The sequence below is a fragment of the Bufo gargarizans genome, chromosome 2 (genome assembly GCF_014858855.1).
Source record: "Bufo gargarizans isolate SCDJY-AF-19 chromosome 2, ASM1485885v1, whole genome shotgun sequence".
NCBI classification, from domain to species: domain Eukaryota; kingdom Metazoa; phylum Chordata; class Amphibia; order Anura; family Bufonidae; genus Bufo; species Bufo gargarizans.
In genome coordinates, this window is record NC_058081.1 from 383,540,024 (window position 1) to 383,567,621 (window position 27,598).

Here is a 27,598-nt window from a genome sequence, read left to right on the forward strand (position 1 = left end):
TGCATGTTGAATGAGGCTTGCCCTATTTAAACCTCAGACATTTAGTTTGGTGTGCTCCTGACTGTTGAAGTGAGAGTGAGCACCATGGTGAGAGCAAAAGAGCTGTCAGAGGATTTCAGAAAAAAGATTGTAGCAGCCTATTAGTCTGGGAAGGGATTTAAAAAGATCTCAAAAGATTTTGAAATCAGCCATTCCACTGTCCGGAAGATAGTCTACAAGTGGAGGGCTTTCAAAACAACTGCCAACATGCCCAGGACTGGTCGCCCCAGCAAGTTCACCCCAAGAGCAGACCGCAAGATGCTAAAAGAGGTCTCCAAAAACCCTAAAGTGTCATCTCGAGAACTACAGCAGGCTCTGGCTACTGTTGATGTAGAAGTACATGCCTCTACAATCAGAAAGAGACTGTACAAGTTTAACTTGCATGGGAGGTGTGCAAGGAGGAAACCTTTGCTTTCCAAGAGAAACATCGAGGCCAGACTGACATTTGCCAGAGATAAAGTTGACAAAGACCAGGACTTCTGGAATAATGTTCTTTGGACAGATGAGTCCAAAATTGAATTATTTGGACACAACAGCAGAGGACATGTTTGGCGTAAACCAAACACAGCATTCCAAGAAAAGAACCTCATACCAACTGTGAAGCATGGAGGTGGAAGTGTCATGGTTTGGGGCTGCTTTGCTGCAGCAGGACCTGGTCAGCTCACCATCATAGAATCCACGATGAATTCTACTGTGTATCAGAAGGTGCTTGAAGAACATGTGAGACCATCAGTTAGAAAATTAAAGCTGAAGCGGAACTGGACCATGCAACATGACAATGACCCAAAACATACTAGTAAATCAACCAAAGATTGGCTGAAAAAGAAGAAATGGAGAGTCCTGGAATGGCCAAGTCAAAGTCCAGATTTGAATCCCATTGAGATGCTGTGGGGTGACTTGAAAAGGGCTGTACGTGCAAGAAACCCCTAAAACATCTCACAGCTGAAAAAGTTCTGCATTGAGGAGTGGGGTAAAATTTCCTCAGACCGATGTCGAAGACTGGTAGATGGCTACAAGAACCGTCTCACTGCAGTTATATCAGCCAAAGGAGGTAACACTCGCTATTAGGGGCAAGGGTGTCCTATCTTTTTCCTCAGTTAGAATAGGCATTTTTGTAGAATGACATTTACAGAAGATCTTGAAAAGACTTTTCTTCAGTTTTCTTTGTTTAGTCGGATTACTTTCATTGTTGAAACGGAGATGAAATAACCTTTTATTAAAAATGTTACAAAAAAATCACATGCTTTCAAAGGGTGTCCTAATTTTTTCACATGACTGTAAGTCTCAAGAATAAGAAGGCTAGCTTGGACTTTTCCCCCAAAAAAAAACATCTTAAAAAAACAGCACACTTGTAGAAGAACATTCTTTGGACAGATGAAACCAAGATCAACCTCTACCAGAATGATGGAAAGAAAAAAGTATGGCAAAGGCATGGTACAGGTCATGATCCAAAGCATACCACATCATCCGTAAAACACGTCCACAGTGTGATGGCTTGGGCATGCATAGCTGCCAGTGGGACTGGGTCTCTAGTGTTTATTGAGTATGTGACACAGGATAGAAGCAGCCGGATTAATTCTTTTTTTTTGGAGAAATACTGTGTGCTCAAATCCAGCCAAACTGATTGGTCGGCGTTTCATAATACAGATGGACAATGATCCAAAACATAAACCCAAAGCTACCCAGGAGTTTATTAAAGCAAAGAAGGGGAATATTCCTGAATGGCCAAGTCAGTCATCTGATCTAAACACAATAGAGCATGCATTTCACTTGTTAAAGACTGAACTTCAGACAGAAAGGCCCACAAACCAACAGCAACTGAAAACCGCTGCAGTAAAGGCCTGGCAGAGCATTAAAAAGGAGGAAACACAGCGTCTGGTGATGTCCACGAGTTCAAGACTTCAGGCAGTCATTGCCAACAAAGGGTTTTCAACCAAGTATTAGAAATTAACATTTTATTTACAATTATTCCGTATTTATCGGCGTATAACACGCACTTTTTCCCCCTGAAAATAGGGGGCAAATGATGTATGCGTGTTATACGCCGATATAATGTTAAGAAGCCATGTTTTTACATACCGAATGTATAACATTAAGACGGCGCAGCGCCTGCCGCAGCTCCCTCCTCATGCGCCGCCTGTCCCAGCTCCCTCTGTCATGCCGCGCCTGCCCCAGCTCACTCTGTCATGCGCCGCTTGCCTGTTCATTCATAAAAAGTGAGATAAGCAGGCAGGCGGCGCATGAGGAGGGAGCTGTGGCAGGCGGCTCATGAGGAGGGAGCTGGGGCAGGCGGCGCATCAGGAGGGAGCTGAGACAGGCGGCGCATGACCGAGGGAGATGCCGGTCTGCGCCGTCTTAATGTTATACCTCCGGTACTACAGTAAGTACCGTACAATTAGATATAGAGTCAGATTGAATGTTTAACAGTTGCAGGGCCCGGTGTATTAGAGTAGAGTCACTGCACCGGGTCCCGCCATGAGTGTTCCCGCCTCCTCTCTCCACACTTATCCATCTGATGGGGGGATCTGTAGATGACACTTATGGGGATCTGTGGATGACATAAGTGTCATCCACAGAGCCCCATAAGTGTCATCCTTTTACATTATTTACCTTATAAGTGGTATTAATATTAATAAAAAAAAGTTCTGAGCTACCCTTTTTTTCCTGAAATTTCCCTCTTAAAATGAAGGTGCGTGTTATACGCCGATAAATACGGTAATTTGTCCAATTACTTTTGAGCCCCAGAAATGAAGGGATTGAGTTTAAAAAAAAATGCTTTAGTTTTCAAATTTTTATGCAATGATTTTGTTCAACCCACTGAATGGGGATTTCTGCCACAGACTATACCCTTTGCAATGAAGAGAAGGAAATCCGTGGCAAACCCACAGCAAAGTCTGCACCATTTGGGTAGGTAGACCAGGTCTATGCTAAAAACAGAACCTTGAAGTGACTTCTAGCTGTAAAACGCATCTATGGATGCACTGATTCTAAAAAAGGCACACTTGCTAGTGTACAAGAGCGACAAACTGAAATAGGAAAGCATTCATTTCCACCAAATCTGCACCTTAAAGAAGTTTTCCATTATTTACTTACTGATGACCTATCCTTAGATGTCAGTTCGACAGGGGTCCGACTTGTTCAACTCAGCTGTTTTTTACTAGCTGCCATGCCGGAATCAGGCATTGGAACTACACAGCTCCATCCATGGTGTAGTCTAGGCCTCGTTACAGCAGCACAGCTGTTGTAACCAGACACAGACATTAGACAGTGATGCAGCTTTGCACTTGTGCAGCAGATGATAAAAACAGTTGAATGGGGGGAAAGGGAGGGTGTTGCCAGGAGTCAGTCTCCATCACTCTGATATTGATGACATATTCTAAGGGTAGGTCATTAATAAGCAAGTCCTGGGAAACCCCCTTAACTTATGATATTGTGAAATCTGTATAGTTGGTGTTTACAGTTTCCATGTCTGAACTCATAAAAATATACTTGTTACTATGAAGACAAAATATTTAATTAAGGTTACACAAAGCTCATTCTTAGCAGCATACAAAAATCTAACCAGTGGTTTCAGTGCATATATGCTAATAAAATATCCTGGCTTCCAAGGGGAGAAATATAAATCAGTGAGAAGTGATGTCTAAAAATGACTAGTATAATATAAGAATATCTATTTTATACAATATATAGGTTAAGAATCAATCAGTCACTCAGATTCTTCTTCTGGACGTCATTGAATTGAATTGCTGACCACAGATTGATATTGTGACAATTTAGCTTTGATGATTTTGAAATCTGTTAATACACTCTGGTCATGATAATATTACCATTTCATAAGTGTGTCCTACGACTGTATTGGAATGTAGATCTCTTTTGTGCATAGATATGTCTGACATCTCTAAATGAAACACAGAAAGGTGCCGGTAGGATCCTTGGCAAATATGTAGTTAATAAATAAAGCATAATGCCATATTTTTTGGAAACACTATAGAAAACTGTCTAGCCTATAAAGGTATTACCAGTGGATGACATAAATCTTCAGAATTTTACCCCTGCATCGCTTTATGTCCACAGAGTAGGAAAAATTATTTCCAGTGCCAATAGTACTGCAAGGAAAACTCCACAGCACAGCAATATTGCCTTCATTAGCAGATTCTTTATCAGGCACAATATATAGGAGGTCCAGGCTGTGCAAACCTTTAATTCATTTTCAGTAGTCTATCAATGACAGCCCAGTTGTGGAAAAGGATCCAGTTACCGAATTCAGCATTGCTTTGTCAGGTGTGTCCTTCATAAAGTCTGTTGAATAGTCTCTACAACCATGGGCTGATGACCGTATTAGATAGGGTCTGTCAGTCTATAGGGATCTTGGATGCCTATAATGCAGTATTTGAAAGAACCTTCAGATTTCCATTACTCTGCTTCTGAAGATTAAATCCTTTTTTAAGTCCTTTCTTATATTTGAATCTGGAAAGAGGGAAATAGTAATATAGTTTGTTATACTGCTGGACATGGTGGCTGCAGTTGCCTCTCCTAAATGTATGAGTTAGTTTTCAGTAATGACTGATGACGAAGGCCATGTGAACAAAGGAGATTGATGTAATGAAGACTTGCAAGTGTGGGAGAGGCAGAAGGGGATTTAATTAACAAGTGGCATGCACAGGGTAAAATGATTGGAATTCTTCTTGTCGAAAGCACAAGTGAATAGAGGAATATCAGGGAAGAGAAACTCATGAATGAGAAGAAGGGTAGGAGGACATGCAAGGTTACAAAACTCCAAATGTGGAAACAAAATACAGATTTTAGAAACTGAGTATATTACACAATTCACACGGGAAAGTTGATCTTCCAGATAACAGACAGTATTATTATAACATTGTATGGGTTGGATGCAGTGTGAAAGAATGTACTGAATGTGTCCCACCCAGACCACTGGAATAAGTCCAAGAGTTTCCATGATGTGGGGTGAGGTGAAGCTGCACATGAAATGATTTGCAAGTTGGTATTATGAGTTTCCAGTTTATACCCTGGTCTGTAGGATGTCAAGATCTTCCAACAGAAGGCTAATGTTTTAACCTCATCATACCTCATCTGGATTATTTATTAAAGTAGCACTCCCACAAAAATTGTATTATCTGACCTGTTAGAAAGGTACATGATGTAAATTGTAGTGAAGATAATTTTACCAGTGACTATTTGTGAGATATAACCTCCCTTCTGATCCTCAGGTGTGTTATGTGACCAGCACTCTGATCTCCAACTGACACAGGACAGGAAGTCAGTTACTTATCTATTGATTCCTATAAGACGGACACTGTGGTTCCCATAGGAATACTGGCTTCTTGTCCACACATAAGATGCTGTGTTATTTGAAGAGTCAAAGTGTTTGTCACATGACACAGCTGAAGACAAGAAGGGAGGGGATAACTCACAAATACAGTGACTGGTAAGAAGATTACCTTCTACAGATTACATCATGTACCTTTCTAACAGGTCAGAGAATGTTTTTTTTTTTTTGTGGGAGTGCTTCTTTAACTTATTCCATGTGACATAGCAAATCCTTAAAGTATGCAAGGTTTAGCTATCTCAGTATATAACATTTGGGTCATTGTCCTGGTACTCCTATACAATGATGGGGGCTTGGCAGTAAGTGATGCAAACAAGTTTGATGTTTAAAATGGCAAATTTGACAAATTTCACACCAACATGAAGAGGTTGTCCAAGCTCCAATTTCTAAGGGGGCAAAACTGCAGGGAAGCATTTAAAATAATAACAAAATTTAAATTCACTTTCTGGAGCCTGCTCTGATCCAGTGCCCCGCTCTCTTCTATGGCTGCAGCAGTGTCACCCCGTATACTGCTGCAATCAAGTTCACTGATTGGCTGCATTGGTCACGTACAGTACATAGGCATTAGATCAGGGCTGCAGCCCGGCAGAAATGACAGAGTCGGAGCACTGGATTGAATTCAAAAGGTGAGTTTCCCTTTTTATTATTTTAATGGGCTCCATGGGGAGAGCGAGAGTGGTGGTGGGGGTTTAGATAATAGTCTTATTGTCCAAGGCACTTTCAATTTGGGACAAATCTTTTCGGACCCAAACTGAATTGTGCACCAATTTGGCCGAATCGGACCCAAATGCTCCTCTCTAACGGAAACCCTATTATAAGTAACATATACAGGTTGAGGATAACATATAATTATCCTAATTATAGAGAAAATAATTTTCAAACAGTTATGGCTATGGAACACATTAACCAGAGTCTCCCCCAACGGCAGATGTCAGGGAAAGCAAGGCTGATCAACAAGCTCAATTCTTTGTTCCAACAGGAGATAAGCTACTGCCACAGACTAGCAGTAGCTTGTCTCCCTCTTCCCACAAAAAAAAAAAAAACACACTCAGCAAACAAAGCCAAGTATGCATATGTATGGTAGAGCTAGGGATTACTGGCAGCTATTGTATTGGGCCCTTAATCAGTATAAGGCCTCATGCACACGACCGTTGTGTGCATCCGTGGCCGTTGTGCCGTTTTTTTTTCACGGACCCATTGACTTTCAATGGGTCCGTGGAAAAATCGGAAAATGCACCATTTTGCAGACGAGACCGTGATCCGTGTATCCTGTCCGTCAAAAAAATATGACCTGTCCTATTTTTTTGACGGACAACGGTTCACGGACCCATTCAAGTCAATGGGTCCGTGAAAGAACACGGATGCACACAAGATTGGCATCCGTGTCCGTGATCCGTGGCTGTAGGTTACTTTCATACAGACGGATCCGAAGATCCGTCTGCATAAAAGCTTTTTCAGAGCCGAGTTTTCACTTCGTGAAAACTCAGATCCGACAGTATATTCTAACACAGAGGCGTTCCCATGGTGATGGGGACGCTTCTAGTTAGAATATACAACGAACTGTGTACATGACTGCCCCCTGCTGCCTGGCAGCACCCGATCTCTTACAGGGGGCCGTGATTCGTACAATTAACCCCTCAGGTGCTGCACCTGAAGGGGTTAATTCTGCGTATCATAGCCCCCTGTAAGAGATCTGGGGCTGCCAGGCAGCAGGGGGCAGACCCCCCTCCCTCCCCAGTTTAAATCTCATTGGTGGCCCAGTGCGCCCCCCCCCTCTCTATTGTAATAATAGCATTGGTGGCACAGTGTGCGGCCTCCCTCCCTCCCTCTATTGCATTAACATTGATGGCAGTGTGCGCCCCCCCCCCCCCCCGTCTCCCTCTATTGTTTTAATACATTGGTAGCAGTGTGCGCCCCCCCCCCCCTTCCTCCCTCTATTCTTTGAATACATTGGTGTGCGCCCGCCCCCCCTTCCTCCCTCTATTCTTTGAATACATTGGTGGCAGATGGCCCGCCCCCCTTTCCTCCCTCTATTCTTTTAAGAGGGGAGGCCGCACACTGCCACCAATGTATTAAAACAATAGAGGGAGGAGGTGGGGGGGGGGGGGGGGGGCGCACTGGCCATCAATGATATTCAAACTGGGGAGGGGGAGGTCTGCCCCCTGCTGCCTGGCAGCCCTGATCTCTTACAGGGGGGCTATGATACGCACAATTAACCCCTTCAGGAGCGGCACCTGAGGGGTTAATTGTGCTGATCACGGCCCCCTGTAAGAGATCGGGTGCTGCCAGGCAGCAGTCATGTACACAGTTTGTAGTATATTCTAACTAGAAGCGTCACCATCACCATGGGAACGCCTCTGTGTTAGAATATACTGTCGGATATGAGTTTTCACGATGTAACTCATATCCAACAGTATATTCTAACAGAGGCATTCCCATGGTGATGGGGACGCTTCAAGTTAAAATATACCATCGGATTGGAGAAAACTCCGATCAGATGGTATAAAGGGACTCCAGACTTTACATTGAAAGTCAATGGGAAACGGATCCGTTTGCAATTGCACCATATTGTGTCAACGTCAAACGGATCCGTCCCCATTGACTTGCATTGTAATTCAGGACGGATCCGTTTGGCTCCGCACGGCCAGGCGGACACCAAAACGACTTTTTTTTCCATGTCCGTGGATCCTCCAAAAATCAAGGAAGACCCACGGACGAAAAAACGGTCACGGATCACGGACCAACGGAACCCCGTTTTGCGGACAATGAAAAAATACTGTCGTGTGCATGAGGCCTCACAGGTTGATCTTAATAGATTTGAGTCTTTTTTTATTAATACGTTACCTATGTAATTAGTGGAAAATGTATATACACAACCACAACACTGATATGTGGTGACAACAAAGAGGAAAAAAAAGAAAGAAAAAAAAAAGACGCTTACCCCTTTACTCTTAGCATCTCCTCAATTGTGTCTGGCAGAGGCATACCAAGGGTTTCTGGGAGAAACAAGGTAAAAATACCCACAAGAACTGTGAGACTGCCCATCAGGACAAAAGGCAAATGTTTGTCATAGGCACCTAAAGAAGGAAGAAATGTTAAATATACACATGGTAAGTTCTGAAAGCTGAATGAACCAATGAACATAACTACAGTGACCCTGCTGTTCTCCTTCAGGAAAGGTATAGTTATGGTACCTGGCCCTCCTATTTAGTCCATCCTTTCATAAATTCCCAGTCCCTGCTGCATTCAACTATCCGTTCAGAGAATACCACCGTCTGCATCCTCTCAGAACGGATCAGTTTGTATTATCTTTAACATAGCCAAGACGGATCTGTCTTGAACACCACTGAAAGTCAATGGAGGACGGATCTGTTTTCTATTGTGCCAGATTTTGTCAATGTTTGGCTCAGTTTCATCAGACGGAATAGAGACTGAACTGATGCATTCTGAGCGGATCCTTTTCCATTCAGAATGCATTAGAATGCAAACTGATCGGTTTTGGACCGCTTGTGAGAGCCCTGAACGGATCTCAAAACGGAAAGCCAAAACGCGAGTGTGACAGAAGACAAAGATCGCTTTAACTTTGGATGTGCAATTGCACAAGTATAATGTTAGTGTAATCGTCTGCAAAAGGTTATCCTGTCATGGCAGGCTGGCTTCCACAAATTAATCAAAATGTAAAATACAACAGTATAGAACTAATGCAATAAAAAATGACTCCAATGCTCATCTTATATCTGCAGAGCGCCACTGTATTGTGTTTGTCGGCTTATGTTTTCACTACATTTTTTAAAATAAAATGTCACATCTTACATCCATTTGTCTGTTTTTTCCAAAGGGTAATAAATTACTTTTCCCATATTAAGATTGAATGTTTCATTATATACTGTAACATTAAATGATAGGACTTACCAAGGTAAACAAAATATGGGGATAAAATGCTGCCCAATCTGGAAGCCATAGAACTGGCTCCAACTCCCATGTTTCTGACGACTGTAGGGTACAGCTCAGCAGTGTACACATAAACGATGGAGAATGCAGATGTGATTCCAAACTTCCCAAGCATGACCAACACTATAGATAGAATATTCAGATCTGCAATAAAACAGATACCACTCATTCTCACTGGTTCAGGAAGATCAAGAAAATATGGCATCCATATCAAATTACTTTTCCAAAGTAGGAGTTTTTCGAAGAACCAACACAATATTACTCTAATTGTTCCCAGCAGATTATTCTGGGGCCTGGGAGCTACAAACATATTTTCTACACACCCATGACAATAACCACATCAATGACAAGATGTGCAATAAGATTCTTCTTCTTTCAGTTCAGAAAACAATAACAATAGATTAGTGTTACATTGGGATTAATGGCTGGAGTTTATAGTAGCAGGATAGGCAAAAATATCTGGCAGCAGCTTCTCTTAGTCCAGTGTGCATGTTTATGGAGAAGTCAGGTAAGATTGCTCATATGGAAAGACATCTTAAAAGGGACATAACTTAACCCCTGTTCCACCTGGCGAGGCTGTTTTCATGACTCCCATAGAAGTGAATGGAAAGAGACAAGAATATGCATGGCCAGCTCTCCATCCATTCTCTGCCTGGATGCGACTGCCATCTCACCAAGGGGAAATCACAGAGCCCTTATTCTGGAGATCAGTGTGATTCCCAGAGGTGGGGTATGACATACATATCTATGGTGGGAACACCCTTTCAAGTCGCCAACACCAAGCAATCAGTTAGACTAAAGACTAATACAATAGAATCTAAGCTAGCCTAACAGAATATTCACTTTCAGGGACACAAATTTACACAAAACAAAAAATGACGAGATAAAGGGGAACAGGACTCTTACGTTGAGGTACAAGTTGTATGAAAAGTAGGACAACTCCTCCAAGGAACAATGTGCTGGCTGTAGAGTATCTTCTGGAGAAGTTTCGGAGCAGCAACCAGGCTATGATATAAGCAGGGACTTCAATGATAGCGGACAGGAAGCAGTTCACATACGGGTCACCGTGTAAATTGGGAGTATTAAGTGACAAGCCAAAATATCCTACAGATATTATCATCCTGCAGAAATAACACACATGTAGCTCTTAGCCAAGTCCAGCAAAAGACAGCAGCAGAGGACATGAGATACTTCTATTTTCTTCAAGTCCTAACATTGTTCTTGATAAATAAAGTATAAAAATGGGACAGAAGTGTTAATCTGAATGCTGTGAGCCTTTGGCTCTGATCAGCCCTCCTTGGAGTGTACAGAAACTCTATAAGGCAGATTCACTAAGGGCTCATGCACACAAAAGGTATTTTCTTTCCGTCTCTGTTCCGTTTTTTCCGGACCATATGCGGAACCATTCATTTCAAATGGTCCGCAATAAAAAAAGGAAGTTACTCCGTGTGCATTCCGTATGTCCGTTCCACAGAAGAAATAGAACATGTCCTATTGTCCGCATTACGGACAAGGATAGGACTGTTCTATTAGGGGTCAGCTGTTCCATTCGGCAAAATACATATGGTCGTGTGCATGAACCCTACTACTGGTGTTTGATAAGCTAGTCTTTTAAAAAAGTCCTCAAAAACTAGATTTTTGCACTTAACGTAAAATCTGTTTCTCTTACGTTCATGGGGGGGGGGGGGGGGGGTGGACAGGCTTGACCATGGGTATAGCTGTTGCCGCTAGGAGGCGGACACCAAGCACAAAAAGTGTAAGCTCCTCCCCTTTAACTATACCCTTCCTACAGGGACTAAGCTAAATCGGTTAGTGCAAAAGCAGTAGGGAAAGTAACATACAAAATCACACTATGTACAAACAGGCCCAAAAACAAAATAATGGATGGGAGCTGTGTCCAGCAATGAACGGAAGAGAAACTGATTTTACAGTATGTACAAAAATCTAGTTTTCTCATCAGTATCATTGGGGACACAGGCTTGACCATGGGATGCTACAGAGCATTTCCCAAGGGTAGTCATAACAAGAAACCCTCCTGCCAATCAGAGAACCGCAGTATGCAAAACTCTACGCCCCAGAGACGCTCTAGCAGACGCGAAGGTGTGCACCCTGTAAAACTTGGGGGGAGCTACGCTGGTAATGAATGTAATTCGCAGTCAGCTGAGGAGCTGGGGGCTGAGCTCCTCAATCAGGACTCACTGTCTGAGGGAGGAGTAGGCTGGGAGCCAGGACCCTCTAACCCTGTGTGGGGTAAGCACTGCTGTGTTTTGGGGAGCTAGGTGGTAGACCCAGATCCCGATAGAGAGGGAGAACGTCTGTATAGTCAGTGGCCAGACGGCCAAGGTTTTATGTTTTGGTCTGTTGTAAAAGTCATAATAAAGCTGGCTGTGGCCAGTTTGCACCCAAATCTGCAGTGTTGGAGTGGCTTCTTGAGGTGTGCCAACCGTCTAAGCGGAGAAGATGGCAATCCTGGAGAGCTAAGTGACCCCCAGGTTGTCACATATGGTGGAGGATGTGGGCATAAAAATGGCACGTGAAGCTGGATGTTACAGAGCTTAAAGGGCCAGAAGCCTGTTGTGAAAAAACTGTGTTTGCAAGGAATTGGTGTGTTGGAGCTTAAAGGGCTAGAAGCCCAATTTAAAGAGACTGATCTCTGCTGATGAGACTGTGAGGTCTGCGGTGCAAAAGAAATGTGACCGAGTTTGTCTAGAGAGAGACACCTGGAGGCTGTGGTCTCTGATAAAGTGGACTTGTACCTGAAAAGTCTGATGCCACGGGTCTCATGGAGGAATACGCCTGGCGGTTGTGGTGCATACAGCAGCAGGAAGAGCTGGCAGATGAAGGTGCGGGGTCCTCAACCTGCAACGTCTCAATAACTGCTGTAATAAGATTGTCCACCATGGACGACCGTTTGGACAACTGACCCTCAGGCGAGACAACATCCTCACTCTCTCCTCAGAACATGCCTCTTCCACTTAGGACACATCGGAGGCCGAGGGAACGGGAGACACAGACACCCTTTTGTGGGGGAAAGGATGTTCTGGCTCGTTCTGCGGGACAGCGGCGATGGGCATGAGTCCCCTGATCCCCAGAGTCCGGTCAGAGGACTGCCTTGCCAACAAACTCCCCAATATTTCCACAATGGCTTTGTTGGTATTGGAGACATCCTGTACCACCCGAGACAGGGAACTCACCCACTCCGGTTCTACCATAGGCTGGGCAGCAGGGACCATTGGGTCCGGGGCCAAGCCACTTGATAGTGAAGCAGCACATGCAAAGCAGAGGGAGTCTGACTGATGGGATAGAAATTTTGCGCAACATGACGCACAAGCAAAATGGCACACAGAAGAGACCACCTGCTTCGGGGGCCTGGGTAGAAGGGGAAGGTTAGACCCTGTAAGAAGGGAGAAACAGTTCTAACCCAGCCTGTATCCCTCCACGCAGCATGACCCGATAAGCCTTTAAAAAGCGGAAGTGGGTGGAGCCAGCACAACTCATTCAGACCCAGCTCAGCTGCCGCCGTGTGAGTGGGGTGAACTCAAGCCCTGCCTCCTACAGACACTAAGCTAAAACTGATTTAGCTTAGTCCCTGTAGGAAGGGTATAGCTGAAGGGGAGTAGCCAGTGGCGTACTGCCCATAGAGGCAGACCACGCCACTGCTATGGGGCCCGCAGCGCAGAGAAGGCCCCACCCACACTATTTGGCCCTGCCCACTCATGACCTGCTGCAGCCGGCTATGTGGCTGCTTTTCTCCCCAGGTCCCAGCCCCAACATCAACTCATCTTCCGCAATCGCCTCGCCGCTTAGGCGCCGATTTTTTGAAGAAATGACAAGACTCACAATCAAAAGAACAAGACAGATGGAAAAAAGGTACTCTGTTAAACATGGATTCATGAAAAAAAAATTGGGGTAAATTGCTAGTGACAGATTCCCTTTAACAGGGCACCCCAAATAAGGAGACCTGCAGGCTGCAGCAGATATCCCATGTGACAGGTCGCCCCCAGGAAACCCCTAACAGTTTCTGTAGGTCATGTATAAATTTATTTAATGGGGGTGTGGCATGGGAGGAGGCAGGTCAGGTAGTGGGCGGGGTTAAGGGGCCCAATTCAGATTTTTGCTATGGAGCCCAGTGATTTCCATGTATGCCTCTGGGGGTAGCTTACACTTTTTTGTGTTTAGTGTCTGCCTGCTAGCGGCAACAGCTTATACCCATGGTCAAGCCTGTGTCTCCCAATGATACGGATGAGAAAGTGAGATCGGGACAAATGTATTAAGAATTTACAAATTTGATGCATTTTCTGTCAGTCTGTGTGTCAGAAAATCAAAACATGCATCAGCTATGAGCAGAGGTAGATTAGAACTTTAAAAAAGCACTCCCACAAAAATTGTTATTCTCTGACCCTTTAGAAAGGTACATGATGTAAACTGTAGTAAAGATAATCTTCTTACCAGTGACTGTATTTGTGAGATATAACCTCACTTCTGATCCTCAGCTGTGTCATGTGCCCAACTCTTATCTCCAACTGACACAGTACAGGAAGTCAGTTACTTCTCTATTCATTCCTATGAGACTGACACTGAGGCACCCATACAAATACAGACAGGTAGAAAAACTCTCTGTCCATACATAAGATGCTGTGTTACTTGAAACCTCATAGTGCTGGTTGGATAACTCACAAATGCAGTCACTGGTAAGAAGACTGCACTACAGTTTATATCATGTACCTTTCTAACAGGTCAGAGAACACAAATGTTTGTGGGATTGCTCCTTTGATTTCAGGTTTCTGGGGTAAATTACAGTGAATCTATTGGCACCACAATTGGCATAAAAACAATGCTGGAACTTCCCCTTTGAGACCATAGCCAAAGGGCAAAACACTCAGATAAACGCTTCATCCGGACCCAACTAAAACATGCAACTTTCCCTGATCTAGTAAAACCTTTCACCAGCCACAATTGTGGAGGGGTTTCCCCTCTGAATAGGACAAATATGTTTCAAAGTGAGAGTCTACCTGAGTAGATGCTCCTTGTTAGTGGCTTTCTGAGGTGGCTCATAAAGGTGGGAAAGCGGATGTCCATATGGGACTGACCTGATGGGAACAGTCCTTTTTAGATGAATGGAACCAGTTTTAAGTAAGTGTGACTTTACCACAGGTTATCTGTTCAGGAGCATTTGGTTTAATAAGGGTCAGAATAGCTTTAAAAAGCCCCAAAAACTCACGGCTCCCCCACATCGCCCATTCTCATGCTTCAGAGGTCACCTGCCGGTCTCTACTTCTTGGTCCATCGTGACACAGGAAATCTGACTGGTCAGCCAATTCATGACCACAGTAGTGACCCCTCTCAGCCAGTGATCTCATTTTCATGTGTTTTGAGAGAGTGTAGGAAGTACTGACTGGCAGAAGACCCAGGAGTGGCTTAGAATAGGGGAGGTGAGTATGACCATCCATTCTGATCCTTTAAAAAATAAAAATATTTACTGGCCTCACTTAGAGTGACTTTTAAAATTGCCCACAAACAATTGGTTCTGAGGATCTGATAGACATTTTCCATCAGGACAATCCTTGCCAGGCACATGACTTAAATAGGACCTTCATGTTCAAACCATTATCACAGAATAAATATTAGTTCAGGAGTGTCCGATGATGCACTTCCTAAAGTTCTATGTAAAGTACAGTACTATTAAAGTAGAGGTGCACTTTAAGAGAAGTAGAAGTGCACTTTAAGGGAAGATTTATCAACCACCATATACCAGAAAACGAGCATTAAAGTTACATACCGTGGATCTGCAACTTTTTAAATATTTACATTATTTTGTGCAAATAGCATTATTTTAATGGCGCCTTGGACACTTTCTAAAAGGGGATGTGTTGTGGGCGGGGTCATCAACACTGGCAGATTTATCATCACTTCCCAAAATTTTCTGGCATAAATGATAAATGGAATGTACACCAGGTACAAGCTGGTGAGATTTCATTCTAGGCGCACATGCCAGAGAATGAGCTTACTTCATGATCAGGGAGTGCACCTCATCATAAATAAGAGCATTCTCTGTCAGAGCAGGGGATATCAAGACTAGAATAGAAAACACCAGTCCTGATGACTCTCCCCCCAAAGTCTTAAGCCAATGTTGACCAAAACACATGCTTCGACTTACCAAAGTAAAATTGATAGAAATGTGACAATACGAATATTTCTAGTTTTCAGCAGGTCATAAAATGTATAAGCCTTGAAAGATTGCTCTTCCAGGTCTTGCACCTATGATAGCAATGAGAAAAAGCCAAAAGAATTAACAACATGGTTTATCATATATATATATATATATATATATTTTTTTTTTTTTTTACAAATTTACATAAAATAATTGACTCCAGGGGAAATACAATATTCTCTGCATTTCTTAGTCTGCTTTCGTCCAGTATAGATATAACATGACATGTCTCTCTAATGGCAAAGGAAAAACACAGTCATCATATTCCCTATAGGCAAGTTGTGCTAGGTTATGTAAAGTACAACTTCCATGTGCTAGAAAGGAAAACGGAACAATTCAGAGGTAACATCTATTGTACACCATAGACATGTCTCATGACGACTCTTACTGGAAATTGAACTGTACAGAATTAGAAACACATTGCAAAAACAGCACCACCACTGTCCAAAGGTTGTGGACCATACTGATTTCAATGGCTCAGACTCTGTGGACAGACGGGGCACTGTTTTGTTTTTGTTTTTTTGGGGGGGGAGAAGCAGCCACGTTTTTCTAATCCTGAAAAATCGCTTCACTACTTTCATATTTCATAATGAAAGGCTCATTTTCACACTATTTTTGCACCATTTTCAAGTGTTTGTTATGGCGGTTTTTGGTGCCATCTTTTATTTTGTAATATTCTTCAAGTTCTATAGTAAAACCTAGAGCAAAAAAAACAATAGTGAGTTTTAAAAAACTTCAACAAATAAATGCCAAAAAACACAGCACATGCTTTGTATGTAGAACTTTTTATATATTTTATAGTTTATAGACTTTAAAGTAACATCAAGCTGCAGAATTCTTGAGTTAAAAGGGCCAAAAAAAAGGTCACTTTTTAATATGATTGGGTTTCACTTTCCAACAATTTCAAAATCTGTTTGCTGTGCTAAAAATAAAAATAAAAGAGCACATGCTGTGCAAGGCGTCAGCAGAGGAGAGATGAAAAGGATGGTGAGAAGTCTGCTCACCTTACATGGCTGTGCAATAAAGTAAAACAGGAAAGCATAGGAACAATAGATTCTTGCTGCTCCACCCCCACCAGAAGGCAATTGTGATAGTCTCTTGTTTGCAGCAGAATGTAAGGGATGTGGTTAATCGTTTATTCACTTTAGGCCTCATACACACGACCGCAAAACACGGATGGTGTCCGTGCGCGTTATGCAATTTGCGGAACGGCACATAGAGCCTTTAATATAAATGCCTATTCTTGTCTGCAAAGCACAGAGAAGAACAGGACATGTTATTTTTTTTGCGGCCCCATTGAAGTGAATGGGTCCGCATCCGTGCCGCCAAAACGGCGGCTCAGATGCGGACCAAAACAACGGCCGTGTGCATGAGGCCTTACAAGCATGGGCAGCGTGCCTGCAGGTTCTGTGTCGAGACGCGTTGATCCTGCGTACTCTGATCAGCTCTCCTACAGGAATGCCTTTAATAGTATGCATAGGTTGGTGACTATTAGCACTCAGGATCGCATTGCCAGTTATTTCCGTATAGTTTATATTACACGGTGTGCTGACTGCGAATTTCATGTACGTAGGCAGTTCTAGGAAATTTAAAACTAGAATATTAGAACATAACTAAGGCTACTTTCACACTGGCGTTTTGGTTTCCGTTTGCGAGATCCATTCAGGGAGCTCACAAGCGGTCCACAACGGATCAGTTTTGCCCTTAATGCATTCTGAATGGATAACGGTCCGCTCAGAATGCATCAGTTTAGCTTAGTTTGGTTCCGTTCTGCCTCCATTCCGGACACCAAAACGCTGCTTGCAGCGTCCATCTGACGAAACTGAGCCAACGGATCTGTCCTGGCACACAATGTAAGTCAATAGGGATGGATCTGTTTTCACTGACACAAAATGGCACAATAGAAAACTGATCCATCCCCCATTGACTTTCAATAGTGTTCAAAACGGTTCAGTTTTAGCTATGTTAAAGATAATACAAAAACTGATCCGTTCTGAATGGATGCATGCGGTTGTATTATCTGAACAGATGTGTTTGTGCAGATCCATGACCGATCCGCACCAAACGCAAGTGTGAAAGTAGCCTAATCCTTCCTGCATGGGTACATCAAACCCAGCCAAACACTTTATATCCACACTTCACCGCAGCATGAAAAGCTTCCAAACATTTGCAATAGAAAAAGTGGTGAGATATTAAAAAAGTTATTCTACAGAGAGAGGCATTCTGGATTTTTAGGCTGAACACCAGAGCTTATGTAGTATTAAAATGAATTAATAATATAATAAAAATAATTAAAAAAATTATATATACACAGTGAGGAACAGAAGTATTTGAACACCCTGTGATTCTGCAAGTTCTCCCACTCAGAAATCATGGAGGGGTCTGACATTCACATCACATTGTAGGTGCATTCCGACTCTGAGTGACAGAATAAAAAGTATTTTTTTCAGGAAATCACATTGTATGATTTTTTAAAGAATGTATTTGTCTTGCACTGCTGAACATAAGTATTTGAACACCTGAAAAAAAATCTGTTTTAATATTTGGTACAGAAGCCTTTATTTGCAATTACAGAGGTCAGAGGTCAAACGTTTCCTGTAGTTCTTGACCAGGTTTTCACACACTGTAGCAGGGATTTTGGCCCACTCCTCCACACAGATCTCCTCTAGGTCTGTCAGGTTTCGGGGCTGTCTCTTAGCAACACGGAGTTTCAGCTCCCTCCAAAGATGTTCTATTGGATTTAGGTCTGGAGACTGGCTAGTCCACTCCAGAACCTTGATATCATTCTTACGGAGCCACTCCTTGGTTATAGTGCCTGTGTGTCTCGGGTCGTTGTCATGTTGGAAGACCCAGCCACGACCCATCTCCAATGCTCTGACTGAGGGAAGGAGGTTGTTGCTGAAAATCTCACAATAAATGGCCCCATTCATCCTCTCCTTAATACAGTGCAGTCGTCCTGTCCCCTTCGCAGAAAAGCACCCCCCAAAGCATGATGTTACCACCCCCATGCTTCACAGTAGGGATGGTGTTCTTGGGAGGCAACTCATCCTTCTTTTTTCTCCAAAGAAGACGAGCGAAATTTAGACCAAAAAGTTCTACTTTGGTCTCATCTGATCACATGACTTTTTCCCATGACTCCTCTAGATCATCCAGATGGTCATTGGCAAACTTCAAACATGTGATGACTTGAGCAGGGGAACCATGCAATGCATGATTTGAAACCATGACGGCGTAGTGTTCTACCGACCTTTGAATGAAACTGTGGTCCCAGCTCTCTTCATGTCATTGACCAGCCCCTCCCTTGTAGTTCTGGGCTGATTCCTCACCTTTCTTATTATCAGTGATACCCCACCAGGTGGGATCTTGCATGGAGCCCCAGTCCGACTGACAGTCTTTTTTAACCTCTTCAATTTTCTAACAATTGCTCCAACAGTTGATCTATTTTCAACAAGCTGCTTGGCAATTGCCCCGTAGCCCTATCCAGAATTGTGGAGGTCCACAATTTTGCCATTGGTGTCTTTTGACAGATCTTTGGTCTTGCCCATGGTAGTAGTTGGTGTCTGACTGACTGTATGGGGAAAGGTGTCTTTAACCACTTCAGCCCCGCTAGGTGAAACCCCCTTCATGACCAGGCCACTTTTTACACTTCGGCACTACACTCCTTTCACCGTTTATCGCTCGGTCATGCAACTTACCACCCAAATGAATTTTACCTCCTTTTCTTCTCACTAATAGAGCTTTCATTTGGTGGTATTTTATCGCTGCTGACATTTTAACTTTTTTTGTTATTAATCAAAATGTAACGATTTTTTTGCAAAAAAATGACATTTTTCACTTTCAGCTGTGAAATTTTGCAAAAAAAACGACATCCATATATAAATTTTTACTAAATTTATAGTTCTACATGTCTTTGATAAAAAAAAAATGTTTGGGCAAAAAAAAAAAATGGTTTGGGTAAAAGTTATAGCGTTTACAAACTATGGTACAAAAATGTGAATTTCCGCTTTTTGAAACGGCTCTGATTTTCTGAGCACCTGTCATGTTTCCTGAGGTTCTACAATGCCCAAACAGTAGAAAAACCCCACAAATGACCCCATTTCAGAAAGTAGACACCCTAAGGTATTCGCTGATGGGCATAGTGAGTTCATAGAACTTTTTATTTTTTGTCACAAGTTAGCGGAAAATGATGATGATTTTTATTTTTATTTTTTTTCTTACAAAGTCTCATATTCCACTAACTTGCGACAAAAAAAAAAAAATTCTAGGAACTCACCATGCCCCTCACAGAATACCTTGGGGTGTCTTCTTTCCAAAATGGGGTCACTTGTGGGGTAGTTATACTGCCCTGGCAATTTAGGGGCCCAAATGTGTGAGAAGAACTTTGCAATCAAAATGTGTAAGAAATGACCGGTGAAATCCGAAAGGTGCACTTTGGAATATGCGCCCCTTTGCCCACCTTGGCAGCAAAAAAGTGTCACACATGTGGTATCGCCGTACTCAGGAGAAGTTGGGGAATGTGTTTTGGGGTGTCATTTTACATATACCCATGCTGGGTGAGAGAAATATCTTGGCAAACGACAACTTTTCCCATTTTTTTTATACAAAGTTGGCATTTGACCAAGATATTTTTCTCACCCAGCATGGGTATATGTAAAATGACACCCCAAAACACATTCCCCAACTTCTCCTGAGTACGGCGATACCAGATGTGTCACACTTTTTTGCTGCCAAGGTGGGCAAAGGGGCACATATTCCAAAGTGCACCTTTCGGATTTTGCAGGCCATTTTTTACACATTTTGATTGCAAGGTACTTCTCACACATTTGGGCCCCTAAATTGCCAGGGCAGTATAACTACGCCACAAGTGACCCCATTTTGGAAAGAAGACACCCTAAGGTATTCCGTGAGGGGCATGGCGAGTTCCTAGAATTTTTTATTTTTTGTCACAAGTTAGCGGAAAATGATGATTTTTTTTTTTTCTCTTTTTTCCTTACAAAGTCTCATATTCCACTAACTTGCGACAAAAAATAAAAAATTCTAGGAACTCGCCATGCCCCTCACGGAATACCTTGGGGTGTCTTCTTTCCAAAATGGGGTCACTTGTGGCGTAGTTATACTGCCCTGGCAATTTAGGGGCCCATATGTGTGAGAAGTACTTTGCAATCAAAATCTGTAAAAAATGACCGGTGAAATACGAAAGGTGCACTTTGGAATATGTGCCCCTTTGCCCACCTTGGCATCAAAAAAGTGTCACACATCTGGTATCGCCGTACTCAGAAGAAGTTGGGGAATGTGTTTTGGGGTGTCATTTTACATATACCCATGCTGCGTGAGAGAAATATCTTGGCAAACGACAACTTTTCCCATTTTTTTATACAAAGTTGGCATTTGACCAAGATATTTTTCTCACCCAGCATGGGTATATGTAAAATGACACCCCAAAACACATTCCCCAACTTCTCCTGAGTACGGCGATACCAGATGTGTCACACTTTTTTGCTGCCAAGGTGGGCAAAGGGGCACATATTTCAAAGTGCACCTTTCGGATTTTGCAGGCCATTTTTTACACATTTTGATTGCAAGGTACTTCTCACACATTTGGGCCCCTAAATTGCCAGGGCAGTATAACTACGCCACAAGTGACCCCATTTTGGAAAGAAGACACCCTAAGGTATTCCGTGAGGGGCATGGCGAGTTCCTAGAATTTTTTATTTTTTGTCACAAGTTAGCGGAAAATGATGATTTTTTTTTTTTTCTCTTTTTTCCTTACAAAGTCTCATATTCCACTAACTTGCGACAAAAAATAAAACATTCTAGGAACTCGCCATGCCCCTCACGGAATACCTTGGGGTGTCTTCTTTCCAAAATGGGGTCACTTGTGGCGTAGTTATACTGCCCTGGCAATTTAGGGGCCCATATGTGTGAGAAGTACTTTGCAATCAAAATCTGTAAAAAATGACCGGTGAAATACGAAAGGTGCACTTTGGAATATGTGCCCCGTTGCCCACCTTGGCATCAAAAAATTGTCACATATCTGGTATCGCCGTACTCAGGAGAAGTTGGGGAATGTGTTTTGGGGTGCCATTTTACATATACCCATGCTGGGTGAGAGAAATATGTTGGCAAAAGACAACTTTTCCCATTTTTTTATACAAAGTTGGCATTTGACCAAGATATTTTTCTCACCCAGTATGGGTATATGTAAAATGACACCCCAAAACACATTCCCCAACTTCTTCTGAGTACGGCGATACCAGATGTGTCACACTTTTTTGCAGCCTAGATGCGCAAAGGTGCCCAAATTCCTTTTAGGAGGGCATTTTTAGACATTTGGATCCCAGACTTCTTCTCACGCTTTAGGGCCCCTAAAAAGCCAGGGCAGTATAAATACCCCACATGTGACCCCACTTTGGAAAGAAGACACCCCAAGGTATCCAATGAGGGGCCTGGCAAGTTCATAGAATTTATTTTTTTTCGCATAAGTTAGCGGAAATTGATTTTTTTTTGTTTTTTCTCACAAAGTCTCACTTTCCGCTAACTTAGGACAAAAATTTCAATCTTTCATGGACTCAATATGCCCCTCAGCAAATACCTTGGGGTGTCTTCTTTCCAAAATGGGGTCAGTTGTGGGGTGTTTGTACTGCCCTGGCATTTGAGGGTCTCCGCAATCATTACATGTATGGCCAGCATTAGGAGTTTCTGCTATTCTCCTTATATTGAGCATACAGGTAATGAGATTTTTTTTTCCGTTCAGCCTCTGGGCTGAAAGAAAAAAATGAACGGCACAGATTTCTTCATTCGCATCGATCAATGTGGATGAAAAAATCTCTGCCCAAAAAAAAAAATGGAGGGGAAAGGCGTCTGCCAGGACGTAGGAGCTCCGCCCTACATCCATACCCACTTAGCTCGTATGCCCTGGCAAACCAGATTTCTCCATTCACATCAATCGATGTGGATGAATAAATCATTGCCGGGATTTTTTTTTTATATATATATATATATATATATATATATATATATATACATACATACATACAAAGTGCTTGCCAAAGCATAGGAACGCCGCCTCCTCCTCAGCTCGTATGCCTCGGCAAACGTATCTGTCACTGCAGAGGAGAAAATCCCGTCTTGCAGCGCCGCATACACCGACTTGCGTGTAATCTGACAGCAGTGCAATGCTTCTGTCAGAATGCACATCGGTGCTGCAGCTAGTAGATCGGTTGGTCCACCTGGAAGGTAAAAAGACAAAAAAAAAAAAAAAAAAAAAAAAAAACCAGGCCACAACGCAATAATTTTTATTAACTTTGGAACAGAACATGTAACTTTAACTTTTGGAACTAAACATTAACCTGTTTGCTTACCTGTTTTTTTTTTTTTTTTTTTTTTTTTTTTTTTACCTTTATAGAACAAACCTCTCCTTCCCCATGGGTCAATGTGCAAAGCGCAAATCGCCCAAAGATGTGGCGAAGTGCGTTATGCACTTTGTCCCATGTGAAAGGAGACGTTTGCAGCAGCTGTGAGTGAATGGGCCCTAATAGCCCTGTGTGCCTATCCTGGTGAGATGATCCCTATGCTAATAGTGTACCTGTGAGTGGTACTTCCGGAAACACTCTCCAAAGCATAGGGCAGGGTGGTCGGGACAGTCAGGACAGAAATAGCGGGTGTCACGCCTTATTCCACTCCTGCTACAGACACAACATTTTTTTCGGGGTGGCGGTCGGTTTGAGGTACCAGCAACGACACTGGGGAAGTGTCGCTCGTGTAGACGGCTAACTACACTGGTGGATGGGGCCACGGAACCTCCTGGATACAGGAGGTTCGCGATGATCTCTTCCTGAAATTTGAGGAAGGATCCAGTTCTCCCAGCCTTACTGTAGAGAACAAAACTATTGTACAGAGCCAATTGAATTAAATATACAGACACCTTCTTATACCAGCGTCTGGTGCGTCGGGAAACTAAATACGGAGCCAACATCTGGTCATTGAAGTCGACCCCTCCCATGTGGAGGTTATAGTCGTGGACTGAGAGGGGCTTTTCAATGACACGGGTTGCTCGCTCAATTTGGATTGTCGTGTCTGCGTGAATGGAGGAGAGCATGTAAACGTCACGCTTGTCTCTCCATTTCACCGCGAGCAGTTCTTCGTTACACAGTGCGACCCTCTGCCCCCTTGCAAGACGGGTGGTAACGAGCCGTTGGGGGAAGCCCGCGCGACTAGTTCGCGCGGTACCACAGGCGCCAATCCGTTCTAGAAACAAATGCCTAAAGAGGGCCACACTTGTGTAAAAATTGTCCACATAAAGATGGTACCCCTTGCCGAATAAGGGTGACACCAAGTCCCAAACTGTCTTCCCACTGCTCCCCAGGTAGTCAGGGCAACCGACCGGCTCCAGGGTCTGATCTTTTCCCTCATAGACCCGAAATTTGTGGGTATAGCCTGTGGCCCTTTCACAGAGCTTATACAATTTGACCCCATACCGGGCGCGCTTGCTTGGGATGTATTGTTTGAAGCCAAGGCGCCCGGTAAAATGTATTAGGGACTCGTCTATGCAGATGTTTTGCTCTGGGGTATAAATATCTGCAAATTTCAGGTTGAAATGGTCTATGAGGGGCCGAATTTTGTGGAGCCGGTCAAAAGCAGGGTGGCCCCTGGGACGGGAGGTGCTGTTATCGCTAAAGTGCAGGAAACGCAGGATGGTCTCAAATCGTGTCCTGGACATAGCAGCAGAGAACATGGGCATGTGATGAATTGGGTTCGTGGACCAATATGACCGCAATTCATGTTTTTTTGTCAGGCCCATGTTGAGGAGGAGGCCCAGAAAAGTTTTAATTTCGGAAACTTGGACTGGTTTCCACCGGAAAGACTGGGCATAAGAGCTTCCCGGGTTAGCGGTTATAAATTGTGTGGCATATCTGTTTGTTTCGGCCACAACTAAGTCTAAAAGCTCCGCAGTCAAGAACAGCTCAAAAAATCCCAGGGCCGAACCGATCTGAGCCGTCTCAACCCGAACTCCAGACTGGGCAGTGAAAGGGAAAACTACGGGTGCGGCGGAAGTTGGGGACTGCCAATCAGGGTTTGCCAGCACCTCTGGGATTCTAGGGGCTCTACGGGCACGTCTTTGCGGTGGCTGCGACGGGGTCACTACTGCACGTGCCACCGTACCAGCTTCAACTGCCCTTCTGGTGCTCGCTACTTCACCAGGTTGTACGGCAGTGCTGGTACTAGGTCCAGGAAGGGCTGGGCTGCTGGTGTATGCCTCACCACGTAATCCGACAGCACCAGCCCCACTCTGCTGCTCTTGAAGCGGATCCTGCGCAACCTGCGGTCTAGCGACACGGGGCCGGGTACGCCTGCTGCTATCAGGGACCTCAGCCTCCTCGTCCGAACTTTGGGTCAGAGAGCCACTGCTTTCTACAGGTTCGTATTCTGACCCGCTGGATTCATCAGATGAGGGTTCCCACTCCTCATCCGACTGGGTCAGAAGCCTGTAGGCCTCTTCAGAAGAATACCCCCTGTTAGACATGTGGGCAACTAAATTTCAGGGTATTCCCTGAGACTACCCAAGAAAAAAAAAGCAAGCCTGTCTTACAAAGGGGAGCCTAGCGAAGTACCAAAGGCCGCTGCGGTTGATAAAAAATATCAAAACTGATTTTTTTATCGCCGCAGTGCGTGTAAAGTGAATGTGCAGTGATCAAAAAAAAAATATTTTTTTGTCACTGCGGTGGGGCGGGCGTGGGCAAACGCACGTGTGGGCGACCGATCAGGCCTGATCGGGCAAACACTGCGTTTTGGGTGGAGGGCGAACTAAAGTGAGACTAGTACTATTATAGATCTGACCGTGATCAGTTTTGATCACTTTCAGATACTATAAAAGTACAAATGCTGATTAGCGATACGCTAATCAGCGAATAACGGACTGCGGTGCGGTGGGCTGGGCGCTAACTGATCGCTAACTACCTAACCAAGGGACCTAAACTATACCTAAAACCTAACGGTCAATAACAGTGAAAAAAAAAAAAGTGACAGTTTGCACTGATCACTTTTTTTCCTTTTCACTAGTGATTGACAGGGTGATCAAAGGGTTAATTGGGTGCTGGGAGGTGATCTGGGGGCTAAGTGTACTGTAGTGGGTACTCACAGTAATGATGTGCTCCTCTGCTCCTCTCCTGGAACCAACCGACCAAAAGAAGGAGCAGAGGAGCACAGCAGCCATATAACCCCATCATATTTACTAATATGATGGGTTATCTGGCTGCTGATTCGTTTTTTTGAAAATCAACAACCTGCCAGCCAATGATCGTGGCCGGCAGGTTGATGACGAAGTTCTTCTTTGAATTTTGCCGGCCCGCGATGCGCATGCGCGGGCCGGCATACCCGGAAATCTCGCGTCTCGCGAGAGGACGCACCGGCGCGTCCACCCAGAACAGCACGACCGCCGCGAAGACGCAATCCTGCGTACGGCGGTCGTGAGGAGGTTAAAGAGCTCAGACAGGTGCTACTAAGTTAGATTAATGAGTGAAGTAGAGGTGGACTTTTTAAAGGCACAGTAACAGGTCTTTGAGAGACAGAATCCTTGCTCTTTCAGGTGTTCAAATACTTATGTTCAGCAGTGCAAGACATACATTTCTTTAATTTTTGTCATATTTCCCTTGTGCACATGCAAAGCAAATTCCATTATATGTTTGACAATGTAAACTAAGGAAATTAATTGTACAATTTTTACTTTTTATTTCGTTCACATTTTCGTGTTGTGGAACTAATTTTTGGTTGGGATTATAATTGGTTGTTACCTCACAGCATGAAATGTCGCATTTGATGTAATTTTATATGTGGATTCTATTTGCTATGTGTAGCAAGTTAATGAGCATTCCTTACCAAGAGGTTTGTATATCCCCACCCCTGACTTGATTGGGGGTATGAAGTATATTTAAAGCCCAGGAAGGATAGTCTCATTAGGTTACGACTAAGAACACACCTGTGTTCGAAACGCGTATACCATGCTGGGGTGAAGGTTTGTGTCCATGTGAGTTATATGCTACAAGAAGAAATAAAGTGCAACTGCATTTTATTTCAAGTGCTGGAACTATTTTCTTCTATTCTATATATCAGTCTGCTCAGCGTCTCCTGCTCCATAACATACTGCCCGCAGCTCAGACACCATGTTCAACATGACAGATTCCCTTTACGCTTTATGCTTATAAACTAGGAAACTGTTGGTGAATCACCATGGTGAAGAGAAACCCCCTTCACAACAGCCAACCAAGTGAATAACACTATCCAGGATATAGGCATATTAATATCCAAATCTACCATAAAGAGAAGACTGCATGAAAGTAAATACAGAGGGTTCGCTGCACGGTGCTAGCCAATCATAAGCCTCAAGAATAAGAAGGATAGATTGGACTTTGCTATAAAAAAACAAAAAAAAAAAACATCATCTTAAAAACCAGCACACTTCTGGAAGAAAATTCTTTGGACAGATGAAACCAAGATCAACCTCTACCAGAATGATGGAAAGAAAAAAGTATGGCGAAGGCATGGTAGATCTCATGATCCAAAGCATACCACATCATCTGAAAAACACGGCGGAGGCAGTGTGATGGCTTGAGCATACATGGCTGCCAGTGGCACTGAATTCCTAGTGTTTATTGATGATGTGACACAGGACAAAAGCAGCCGGATGAATTCTGGGTTTTTCAGAGACATACTGTGTGCTCAAATTCAGCCAAATGAAGCCAAACTGATTGGTCAGCGTTTAATAATACAGATGGACAATGACCCAAAACATAAAGCCGAAGCAACCCAGGAGTTTATTAAAGCAAAGAAGTGGAATATTCTTGAATGGCCAAGTCAGTCATCTGATCTGAACACAATAGAGCATGCATTTCACTTGTTAAAGACTAAACTTCAGACAGAAACGCCCACAAACAAACAGCAACTGAAAACCGCGGCAGTAAAAGGCCTGGCAGAGTATTAAAAAGGAGGAAACGCAGCGTCTGGTGATGTCCACGAGTTCAAGACTTCAGGCAGTCATTGCCAATAAAGGGTTT

General features: G+C 43.5%; 1 protein-coding gene across 1 annotated transcript in view; it reads right to left on the minus strand.

Annotated features, from left to right (window-relative positions):
- Positions 1 to 3,535: 3,535 nt before the first annotated feature.
- The window catches only part of LOC122926283 (solute carrier family 22 member 5-like), a 130,580-nt gene continuing 106,517 nt past the window's right edge, over positions 3,536 to 27,598 (minus strand). The window contains exons 6-10 of the mRNA XM_044277657.1: positions 15,495 to 15,595; positions 10,244 to 10,458; positions 9,299 to 9,481; positions 8,328 to 8,463; positions 3,536 to 4,506 (exon numbers count right to left, since the gene is read on the minus strand). Coding sequence (XP_044133592.1) covers positions 4,416 to 4,506; positions 8,328 to 8,463; positions 9,299 to 9,481; positions 10,244 to 10,458; positions 15,495 to 15,595 — 726 coding nt within the window. The 3' untranslated portion in view covers positions 3,536 to 4,415. The remainder of the gene's footprint in view (positions 4,507 to 8,327; positions 8,464 to 9,298; positions 9,482 to 10,243; positions 10,459 to 15,494; positions 15,596 to 27,598) is intronic.